At 42.2% G+C, this 12,618-nt stretch overlaps 1 protein-coding gene across 1 annotated transcript; it reads left to right on the top strand.

Moving 5' to 3' along the window:
* Nucleotides 1–1,351: 1,351 nt before the first annotated feature.
* LOC129237697 (low-density lipoprotein receptor-related protein 4) lies at nt 1,352–12,325 on the top strand. Its single transcript, XM_054872585.1, has 18 exons — nt 1,352–1,379; nt 2,758–3,799; nt 4,006–4,450; nt 4,515–4,636; nt 4,694–4,885; nt 4,946–5,496; nt 5,562–6,054; nt 6,114–6,751; nt 6,840–7,117; nt 7,182–7,478; nt 7,544–8,041; nt 8,103–8,255; nt 8,320–8,711; nt 8,770–8,895; nt 9,103–9,220; nt 9,292–9,766; nt 9,839–9,996; nt 12,076–12,325. Exons 1-18 carry the CDS (start codon nt 1,352–1,354, stop codon nt 12,196–12,198), a joined length of 6,129 nt encoding a protein of 2,042 aa, XP_054728560.1. The 3' UTR covers nt 12,199–12,325.
* Nucleotides 12,326–12,618: the final 293 nt, after the last annotated feature.

Raw genomic sequence — 12,618 nt, 5'->3', positions numbered from 1 at the left:
CTTTAAGTTTTTGCTTAACTATTGCCCGAACATTTTCAATTCGGTTGGCATCAGGCGACTGTGAAGTCCAATCCAGCATTTCAATCCCATTTTGATGTTTTTACTCTGCTCACCTTAGATTTCGATGCTTGGGATCGCCGTCTTTTTGTAAAATCTGTTGACTAGTTGTACCAAAAGTCTTCGCAGTTGATTGGTATGGTTTGGTATGGTTTTTAGTAAATTTCTTGGATCAAAACTATATTCGAATCGGCGATAAACACAAATAAACGGCCAAATCATTTTTCGCCTAAGTAGTCCCAATTTCATTGCATTGAAATTGGCGATTATCAGCAGTACACTAGGACCGACGTATGCTACTATTCATCCAAAAAGAAGATTCGTCCGTGAACATTACATTTGTCCAATTCCATTCTAAGTTTACCTTAGCCATGTGCAAGTATTTTTTCAATGTGTGTAAATGAGAGCAGTCCGGTAATTGAAGTCTTCTGCACGTAAACGTCCTAGAATCGTGTCTTTCTGTATATTAACACCACTTTTCATTAGAACTGTTCCCGTTCACGAAACGATAAGTTCGGCATTGCCATAGACAAATCAATCATCTTCTAATCTTGCTTTGGAGAGATAATTTGTTTTGGACCTCGTCCGGGAAATCGTCATCGCTTTTAACTTCGGTATACAATTGCAATCTCTTCAAATATTTTTCTGCAGATGCAGGTGGCATTTTTGCACCTTTAGGGTGTCTACATAGGAACACTGTTTCAAATCGTTTTTCATATACGGAACTCATCATGTACACACTACGTACGCTTTCTAAATTTCCCATAAAACTAATAAATTGCTCAAAGCGTACGGCGGAAAGGATTTTTAGCACCATTTAAGTTTGAATTTTGCCGTTCACGTTTCCATTAGAGAGACTGTATATTTATCTATGCCATTTGCCTCATCAGTAAATAAGTACATAAATTCACTCCAAAAATATGTTTATAACGTACACAAAAAATAGTTTCGTTATTAACAAAAATAGGCGTCCTTCTCATTTAAAAAAGTAAATTATCTCCGGAGCGATCTTCAACTCATACAAATGAAAAACGCAGCCACTCACCTTAGGTAATTCAATCAAAAAGATTGTAGAGCACTCAAATTCTCCTATATTGCAACTAAGCGCATTTATGCGACTACATACATACATTCGTATGTTCATGTGATTGCCTACAAGCCCAGAGAACCACTTGCTCTTTTGTAATTTTAAAAATGATTACAATAGCAACAACTCATTGCACTATCCGTTAAGGCGAAACGACGTGCAGCGCACAGGGAAAGCAGGTCAGTTAAGTCCATTCGGTTATGTCGAATGGTTTTACACCAACACATTCACATAGGCATATATGTAGGAATATAAATAAAAATGGATGCTGTAAATAGAAGCTATGTACATACTTATATGCTCGCCTCACAGCTGCTTCCTCTTTCTATATTTGCTAATACTGCTGCGATTCAGCAAACCGATTGTCCGTCCTTATCCGTTTTGTGAATCAATTCGGTCGGTATGCACGAAGTGACATAAAATAGCGTTTCGGTTGCCTTGTCCTTGGCATCGTCGCGTCGATGCGTGCAATTGAGAATTTCTTTCATTTCGTGCTTTCAATTTTCCACACAAATACACAGGCATACAAAACGCTCTGCAGGAGTGTGAGTTTGGTTGTAATTTTGTCGTTTTGTTTACTTAGCCATTATATATTTACAAATACATCTATATATACCTACCTCAAATGAGCTGTATGCGGTTGTAAATTTGCTTGTTTGTATGTAGGTATATATATGAGCCAGTACTTGTGGAAAGTTTTGCAAGCCCACGCTAGTTAGCTGCCTGACTGTTTGTCCGTCCGTTTCTGTACTGCAATTCTCCTCACAACTCGCGAGCAGGAGCATCAAATTATGTTGGAAGCTTTTAGAGACCTTTTCATATTCGTTAATTCTCATTGACAAATTTTTATTTTTCACTCTCACTTTTTCTCACCGAACTTCTGGATTTGCACTCATTTCTCTTCGCCTAAGTACTCTCCCAACTTAAGCTCCCACTCGCACTTCCTGCTCGCTCAATTCCGTCGCATACTTATGTACGAGTAGGAGTATGTATGTTTCCAAATGTTCACACGATGCTCGCTAACAAAGAGCGGGTTGGCTTATATCATGAATGACTGCTTCGTCAAAGTTTAACAGTCCACCTCATTTCCCATTCAGCAGCAACAAAGTATATCAATGGCAAAAACAACATAAACATCACTCAAAAAGTGAAAGTCGCCCATAAAAATGTAACGCATGCGCATAAAGTAACCAATACCAATAATCATAGATTCGGACTGGATGAGCAACCTCCTAGTAGCAACCTTCTAGTTAGCATGGGCAGCTCCCGTACTCCATCCGATGACAATAACTGCCACATAGCGCACCAAGCACAGAAATTAACAGCGGCGCACTTCATACGAAGTAATACAAATCTCTAACCAACGACGCGACGCTTTAGTGCTCTTGAACGAATGCCTGATAAAGAAAAGCTCCGATTTCATTCATTAAATCCGCGCATGATGAGAATAATGTTGTAAATTAGCCAATGCCAGCAAAATTCTCCAAACACCATGAAAAGCTGAAGCTTTACTCCTATATTTAATATCAATTACTTCACTGTCATAATAGCCTCCAATCACTCATACCCAATAATTTGTAATTTTTTTCTTAAATTTGATATTCCGCCCACAGCTCTAGGTGGGAATGACGATACGACCTCGGCGTGGCCAAGCATATCTGGCGTACACAGTGAAGTTAAACATGGTTCGGCACGGCAACTGTTGGGCTCCAGTTTTATGCGCGATAGCATCACGCTCCAACAGCAACACCAACAGCATCTTTTCCGCTCTGGCGCTGGTGGTAGCGGTGGTGGCGGCGGGGGAGGGGGCTCACGCAGAAAAAATCAGAAGCAGAAGGATTCACACGACCAACATCACGTAAACGCTAACGGCGAGGACAGCTTCCATCCCTCAGACTTCCCTCCACATGAACATCCCGATGACGAGTACTTCGGCCAATACGCGCCTGAACTCTATACCACTGAATCCCAACAGTCGCCTCATGAAACTAATCCTACTTCCCAAAATAATGCTGGTGGTAGCTATTACGGTGAATCAACAAGACACCGTGATATTGGTGCACGTAGCGGCAGCAGTCGCACAGATCTCTATGGAGTACGAGAATCTGGTGATCGCCGCGAAATAACACGTGGACGTGAGGGTTATATGAATATGCTGCATCACAAAGAAAAAGTATTTCGACCGCATGTTTCGCTCGTGCACGATGAGACACGGCTATTGAGTCCCAATGATGGTTACGCGCATACCTGCCAGAATATGTGCGGTGAGATGCAATGGCAATGTCCCACAACATGTACCTGTATTGACCAAAGGGCACGCTGCGACAAGAAAACGGATTGCGAAGATGGCGCCGATGAATTCGATTGTGAGGTGATCGGCGATATGCTGCATAAATTGCAGAAAGATTGCGAGCAGACGGGCATGCATGTGATGTGTCCACGCACATATCGCTGCATCAACAAGGAATGGCTGTGCGATGGCGACGATGACTGTGGTGACTATTCAGACGAGACACACTGTGGTGCGCGCACGAATTGTACGGATGATGACCAGTTTGAATGTCAGAATGGGTTTTGTATACCTAAGCAATGGGTGTGCGATGGCGAAAATGACTGCAAGGACTTCTCCGATGAAGCGCACTGTAATCGAACAAGGTAAACACATATGAATTAATTTTATTTTCTAGCAATTCTTGTGAATAAACATACGAACTGAAGAGTTGCGGATCATAGAACCAGCCTTCGTAGCCGAAGAGCATAGCAGCTACAAGATTTAGTCCCATGCTGTTTTTTTTGTATGAATTACTATTGAACTAGTAATGATTTTTCTGCCCCTCTCTTTCTCTTTGTTACCATCTTAGTTGCTCTCCTGAACACTTTACCTGCAATGACGGCTATTGCATTTCGATCGCCTTCCGCTGCGATGGTGAACGCGACTGCAATGACAACTCGGATGAGCAAAAATGTCCCTCGGTTTTCAACCGCTGCCCGGAAGGTGAATTCAAGTGTCGTGGTGGTCACGGAGGTCCAAGCGGGCAATGCATTCTGAATCGCTTCCATTGTGATGGTGACAACGACTGCGGTGATTGGAGTGACGAAGAGGATTGTCCACAAAAGCCGTCCGATTGCACCTCCAACGAATACAAATGCACGGATGGCAGTTGCATACCACGGCGTTGGAAATGTGATAAGGAACAGGATTGTGAAGGTGGAGAAGATGAACACGACTGCGGAAGTATGATCGCCGGGCTGCCAGCGAAGTGTGGACCGGACGAGTTCACGTGTAACAATGGACGTTGTATACTGGTATGTAGAGAACAAATAGTTTGAAAAACACTGGAATTTACTGTAGTTATATTATATCGAATAGAATACCTGGCTTTGTGATGGCTATCCGGATTGTTCCTCTGCTGAGGATGAAGTAGAATGCCATCTGCAGTGTGATGCCGGCCAATTCTTGTGTCCTGCCAAGAAGAATATAACGAACTTGAAGTATAAGTGAATGTATCAATTATTCCCTATTTTCTATATCTCCGCGTTTATTTTCAGAATATGCGTACACCAAAAGCACGTTTGCGATGGGCAGAATGATTGTCCTTTAGGCGAGGATGAAGTGAACTGCCCACATCCGCGTACCTGCGGTGAGAACTCACCTTGTGAGCAATTATGTATTACCACCGCCAAAGGACGTGAGGAATGTGCTTGTAATCTTGGATTTCTTATGCACGAAAACCGCAAGAAGTAAGTCTTCATATTTAGTTACTGAGGAATTCAAATATCTAAAAGTTTCTTTCACTATAGTTGCACTGACATCGATGAATGCCAATACATCACCAGCCCGGTTTGCTCACAAAAGTGCCAAAACACACACGGCTCCTTTATTTGCTCGTGCGAAACGGGCTACGTACTGCGCCCAGATTTGCGCACTTGTAAGGCGCTCGGTGGCGCCATGACGCTTGTTGTGGCCAATCGTTGGGACATCAGACGTGTGCAGCTGAGTAATAATCGCTACTCGGCCGTGGTAAAGGGACTGCACAACGCTATAGCGATCGATTTCCATTATCGCAAAGGCTTACTCTTCTGGTCGGACGTATCTACGGATGTAATTAAGATGGTCTACATGAATGGTTCGCGATTGCGTGATGTCATTAAATGGGGTTTGGAATCGCCTGGCGGATTGGCAGTCGATTGGATACACGATCTGCTCTTTTGGACTGACTCGGGTACGCGCCGTGTAGAGGTTTCCAATTTTATGGGAAATCTGCGCGCAGTTATTGCATCAAATGATCTGGATAAGCCACGTGCCATTGTTATACACCCTGACGATGCATTGGTGTTCTGGAGTGACTGGGGTGGGTGGATATAAAATAGTACTACTGCCAATGTTTTGCTCACGATTTCATTCCTTTTTATTCAGGTCCAAATCCAAAAATTGAGCGCGCTTACATGGATGGTTCGCAGCGGCAAGTCATTATTTCGAATGGCGTAACGTGGCCTAATGGCCTCACTATCGATTACCCCAGTCGCAAACTATATTGGGCTGATGCGAAACAACATGCCATTGAATCCTCGAACTTTGACGGGACGGAGCGCGTAAAAATACTCAGTACTCATTTGCCGCACCCTTTTGCGCTGACAATTTTCGAGGACACCATGTACTGGACCGATTGGAATACAAAAACTGTATCGGCAGCCAATAAAATCACTGGAAAGGGGTTCCGTTCGGTGCATGAGAACTTCCACTTTCCTATGGACATACACGCTTACCACCCAGCACGACAGCCAGAATATAGGGACCGCTGCCAAAAGGATAGACGAGGGCTGAGAGGGGGCTGCTCTCATTTGTGCCTGCCAAATAAGCTTTCGCGGCGTTGTGGCTGTCCCATCGGCCTATCGCTCAAGGAAGATGGGTAAGCTATTAAATGTTTTAGATTTGTAAGTATCCTTACTTTACTGGTTTCTCCTTCAGTAAAACCTGCAAAAGTATTCCTGACAAATTGGTGCTCGTGGCACGTAGGAAGGACATTCGCTTGCGTCAAATGAATACCAAGTCATCAGCTACAGCCGAAGTAGATATGATATTACCATTAGATTATATGAAACATGCTGTGGCACTGGATTGGTGCAGTGAAACCGACTTCATCTACTGGACCGATGTGGAACGTAGTACGATCAATAAGGCTCATCTCAATGGTAGCTATCAACAGCGTGTCGTGCATTCCAATCTTGTCTCACCGGCGGGCTTGGCACTAGACTGGATTACTGACAAACTGTATTGGACTGATCCAGCGACTAATCGCATTGAAGTGGCTACCACAAATGGTAAAAAACGTACACTACTCATATGGGAGAAACTCGACAAGCCGCGTGACATTGTCGTGAATCCGATAGAGGGTCTAATGTTTTGGTCGGATTGGGGTGAGCACGCCATGATAGAGCGTGCCGACATGGACGGCAACGAACGAATAATCATCGCCGATACAAATCTGAAGTGGCCAAATGGGCTGGCTATAGATTATGATCAGCAAAAATTGTACTTTGTGGATGGCGGTACAAAGACATTGGAAAGCATGGACTTTGATGGTGGCAGGCGTAAAATCATACTAGGTAAATAAAATACAATTAATTACCTAAATAAACCCAGCCTTGAGATGCGGTAAACTAATATCTTCACTTTTTCACCCACACAAAAAAGGCAATCTCGGTCATCCATTTGGTTTGGACATCAGCGAAAATCGTGTATTCTGGACAGATTGGGATAATAAATCTGCATTTAGCGCTGACAAACTCACCGGCCAGAATATTACAACAATTATTGCTAATACCAGCGATTTAATGGATATACGCGTATTTCATCGCTCCCGCAGGAGGGTTCAGAATGCGTGCGGCTCTAACAATGGCGATTGTTCACATCTCTGCCTGCTAAACCCAACCAGTTTCACCTGCGCATGCCCTGTGGGTGTACAATTAAGGGTACGTATCACTAAAGGAGTTAAACAAAATAAATTCTAAGTATATCGTTATTTTACGCCAACAGAGCGACCTGCGTACGTGCGCCGAGGGACCAAGCAGATTTATTATCTTTGCTCACCGCATTGACATACGGCAAATCTCATTGGACTTTGCGCATTTCATCGACGTTGTACTTCCAATGCCGCCCATTGGCAATGCGGTCGCTTTAGATGTGGACCCAACAACAGGCATTATCTATTGGTCCGACTCTAAGCAACATGTGATTATGAGTTCGACACCAGATGGCCTGGATGTGCATAAAATTATAGGCGAGAGTTTGGATAATCCTGATGGCTTAATTGTGGACTCCGTTGGCAAAACGGTAAGCACGCTAGCCTGGGAAGCAGTTGGAAGTAAATACATTCTTATTTCTTGAATTCATTGCAGATTTATTGGGCTGATGCAGGCCGCCACACCATCGAGGTCGCCAGCTTGGATGGTAAAAATCGGCACTTGATCGCCTACAAGGATTTGGAATCACCCCGTGGCCTAGCGTTGGACTACGAAGCGGGTCTGCTGTTTTGGACCGATTGGGGACATTATCGGAAAATTGAGCGTGCGCATATGGATGGTGACAGTCGCCAGCGAATTGTCACTTCAAATCTCGGCTGGCCAAATGGTTTATCCTTGGATTTGAAGACGAAACGTATTTACTGGGTCGATGCACAGTTGAAGACTATCGATTCATGTGATTACACTGGAAATCAGCGTAAATTGATAATGTCCTCACTGCATCATCCTTATGCGCTGGCCATGACTGATGATCATATCTATTGGACCGATTGGAAATCAAAAGCTTTGCATATGACCGATCGACGGAATATTACAGCCAAAAAGGAAATAATGACCAATATTGATGGCTTGATGGATATTAAAGTGATAACGGTAAATGTAATAAATTCGAAAATTTAAATTTATGCTAATTCTTATATTTTCATATCAACAGGTCAACAAAACTCAACCAGAGAACATCTGCGGCACTAACAATGGCGGCTGTTCGCATCTTTGTCTACGCAACCCAACCGGCTATTCTTGCAGATGTCCAATTGGGCTCAAATTGAAGGAGGGCAGTACTAGTGAATGTCAGACGCTACCAGATGTACGTTTTCCTCCCTAGCAAACCCTAACTCCAATGTTTAACTCCTCACACTTCCTATTCACAGGAGTACCTGCTGATCGCTCAACGCTCTGGCATCGGTATGATTTCACTCAATATGCCCGATTACATGGACGTCGTATTGCCAATCAGTGCTGTGCATGGCGCCGTTGTACTCGACTATCATTTCCGTAAAAAATGGCTTTTCTTCGCGGACGTAAATACAGATATTATTAGACGTATAAATCTCTCCAATATGTCTGATAGCAAAGTAATTGTAAGTAAAGATTTATTAACACCGAATGGCATTGCGGTTGACTGGATAGCGGACAACATTTACTGGTCCGATACGGATCGAAAGATCATTGAAGTGGCGCGTTTGAATGGCACCTCACGCAAAGAACTCATCACAGACGACTTGGGAGATCCTCGTTCGCTTATCGTGCATCCACGCAAAGGGTTTGTGAACCGTTGTGGTTTTTGGTTTGAAAAGTAAGTTCATTGTAAGTTTATACAGGTACCTCTTCTGGTCCGACTGGGATGCACCGGCACGCATTGAACGCAGTTTATTGGATGGCTCAAATCGTACGCTAATTGTGACGGAAAATTTGGGTTTCCCCACTGGTCTAACACTGGACTTTGAGTAAGTTTTGCAATTAGACCCCTCTTTAATTCTAATAATGATTTGGCGATCTGAAGGATAATTGATATTTTTTGTGAAAATTGGTCACAATTATAGTTACTATTTCGGAGACCACCACCTCTCCACATCAGACTGCTTTCTAGTTTAACTCCACTTATCAAACAAGCTTTTCCAACTAACTTCTAAATTGCTTTTTACTTTTCACAGCAACCGTCGGTTGTTTTGGGCTGATGCGCTTGAAGACAATATTGCCTCAGTCGATTATAATGGCAAGCGCCGCACAAAAATTGTTGACTATGCACCGCACCCTTTTGGTCTTACAATGGTAAGCACACCACCTTGTCATCGTATCTTCCAATTATTTCAACTACTTCCCATTCTTCCATTCCATTCCAGTTTGATAACAGCATTTACTGGACCGACTGGTACAACAAATCTGTCTATCGTTCGTTCCGTAAAGGCCGTGGTTACAGCAGTCCAGTAGAAATACGCGATGCTCTCAATGGCGCGCTCGACATACGCGCTGTTTCGATTAAACGTCAGCCAGAGGAATGGAATCAGTGTGCCCAGGATAACGGCGGTTGCACACATCTTTGCCTCTTCCGCGGCTCGGACTATGTGTGCGCTTGTCCCGATGAACCCGACAACCGTGAATGCAAGCCGACACCTAAATTTGTAGTGCCGCGTCGCAGTGGTGGCGATAACACAATAGATTATGCAGAGGAGGCGACGGATGGCGAGAGCGCCTCAACAGAGCATGACGAAGATGCATATGAAGCAAGGTCCAAGTCAAATGACCGTGAGACCTTGATACTCATCGCTAGCGGTGTAGTCATCGTGATGCTTATCCTGATCATCACTGCTATACTATGTAAGTGCGGCAAGGGGCTAATGATAAAAATGAATAGATTATAATTTTTTGTGCCGCTCTTCTCTTCTGCAGTGCTAATGTTCAATTCAAAACGTAATAAAACGAAAAGACACTCGCGTGGCTCTAGTCGCTCGGTGCTGACATTCTCCAACCCCAATTACAATGTGGATGGCACACCAATGGAGCCGAAAACGAATATTTGGAAACGTTTTAAATATGATAAATCGCATGTAAGTAAGATTTTATAAAGATTGAATTGAACCTGGAAGGAAATTATTACTCGTGTGGAAATAAATAAAATATATAAATTCCATAAATTCTGTGACAAATTTTACAATGCATACGCGAGAACAAATTCGCAGAAAAAGGTTCCGTTACTTTTACTTTTGTTCGTATGCATGTCTACTTATAAACTGTACCCAGTTTCGTTGTAAATTTCGGTTGTTAACAATCGCATGTGTGGTAAAAGTACAGCGAGATTTACAAATTCCTGAAAAAACTTCTATTTCTATAATCTTTGTAAAGGCGGGAAAAAAAATATTAAAACACAGATAAAAGTGTACCAGGAGGAGGTCTTAAAAGGAAGCAGTTGAGCAGTACTCTCTTCAATGGAGAGCGTTGGATCTTCCAGCAAGAATCCGCTTCAACCCTTAAAGCAAAAACCACCCAGCAGTGGCTGCATCACAAATTCACGTATAATGATGACACTGTTCGACGATGAGTTTGGCGCTCTGCTTCACGTAAACATGTCATAACGCCCAAATAATAGCCCTTTTTAACTGTCTGACCTTTTGACAATGGCATACAATACCGTTGTAATCCATAAAAAGCGTGAGCATGGCTTTCTTTTTTGACTGAAAACTATGAGATTTTTTTTTATCTTGGCTCACTCGGAGCGCTACACTCACTCGCCTGATGTCTGGATTGCATGTCGTACTAATAAATCTTTTTGCACTTGAAATTCAGATCCTAATTCAAGACCATCTTTGCAGCAACACGGCGCAAATCCAAATCATTAACTAAAATGTCCTGAACGGATCTATAAGCAATGTTTAAGTCCTCTGCAGGCTCTCTGATGGTTAATTTGCGGTTATTGATCTACTTTTCTTTCAATTTTTGATGTTTTCCTCAGTTTTCGATGTCGACGGCCTGCCACTACGTTCGTCATCCTCACAATTCCTTCTGAAACGTTCATTCCACTCGTAAACTGGTATTTAGCGTATCATTACCGAAATAGTTTTCCAACATTTCTAAGGTTTTCGATTGAATCCTAAGCTTGAATCCATTTTTAACGCAAAATTTAATGCAAACTCATTGCTGCAAATTAAAAACAAAAAAAATCGAAAGCATGGCGTAGCTCTTACAAACGTCTAGCAATGGCGGTGAAAATTTGGTAGTAATGTTAATCACAAATGTAGCAACCTAACAAAAAAAATACGAAACTCAAAAAACAGAACTCAATCGGTTAACTTAGAGCGTAAAAGCACCGTCACAATATGTCCGTTCCGTCCATTGTGGCAACGAATTTGACTGACAGCAAAATATTATAGATTATGTGTATTTGAGTCGAAGGCGCCACATACGTGCCGTACGCGGTGCCGGAATGCATACAAATTGGCTACTTTCTACTCGTACAGCAACTGCGGCGAAAATGATAGCTGTTCAAAGAAGAACAATTTTGCACCGCGCAAATTTTTATCGATGGTGTTTTTATTATATCCAATCAAATGCAGAGAACGTAGGTTCGAATCTCGGTGAAACACCAAAATGAATTAATTGAGTCAATTCAAATGCGCCTTTAACTTTTCGATAAAAGCTTGAAAGAGTAGAGAAAAGATTAGGTTTAACCAAGTTGTTCTGAAAAACAATGTATGCCCCAATCCCGAAGTTATGTTCGCACCCACCGTCTACGACTACCATAAATTCTATTACACCCTTTTTTCGCTTGAATAAGCATTAATATTTTAATATATTTCACAAACAAAAAAAACCGGTTTATACCAAAAGAAATATGATATTTGCTCTCATGACAAGCACCTCTGTTGCTTTTTTGTTTATATGCGGCAATACTTTCACTTACTTACGCCTCACAGTACCCTCATTCATAATTATGGTTTCGTAGTAGAAGAGGACTTGAGAAACAAAAATCTTCTGGACTAGTAATATCTTCGGCAAAAATGGTCTGGAAGACCGCCTCTCTCATCATTACTGGTGTTTGGTTGTGTTCAGTAACCACTGTTGATTGTCAATACGCTTCATTGCTTCATTTATTTTATTTTCAATTTTAATAAATACATTCCACCTTTCAGGAACGTGTCTACGAAGAGCGCAGCATGACCACTGAGACTGCCTCGTCGAGCCTTTTCGTGCCGACGCCATCGCCAATGGCCTCGCCTTCAACCAAACTAACGACACTCTCCACAATAACGTAAACCAAGGCACCGAGGGACCTACTAAAAGGTAGACAGACATATTGTAAAAACAAACAAACCTAAAATAAAAGCGAAACGCTAAGAACTGCGCGAATAATTTACTAAAAGTACAGGCAGCAGTTTTTCCCTAGAAACCACACTGGGAGAAACAATTCTAAATATATACGTACATATATAATATGTAACGGAAGTGTGAATTAAAGGAATAGTTATTAGTGTACCGGATTTAGAGAAATGACTTCAAATTTTAATAACTGTTTAATGTCAACTACACACATAAATATTTTATTTTTCATTTTCAAAACTATAATGTATGTATGTATAATTAATAAATTATGCGTGTGTAAATATACTGATAAAATGGTGAAATAGTGAAATGAATGGAGAAAAACGTGTTAGCTGATGAGCAAGCATTGGGAG

Source organism: Anastrepha obliqua, chromosome 2, assembly GCF_027943255.1.
Source record: "Anastrepha obliqua isolate idAnaObli1 chromosome 2, idAnaObli1_1.0, whole genome shotgun sequence".
Lineage (NCBI taxonomy): Eukaryota > Metazoa > Arthropoda > Insecta > Diptera > Tephritidae > Anastrepha > Anastrepha obliqua.
The sequence above is the reverse complement of the archived record's forward strand: the minus strand, read 5'-3'. Positions and strand labels throughout refer to the sequence as shown.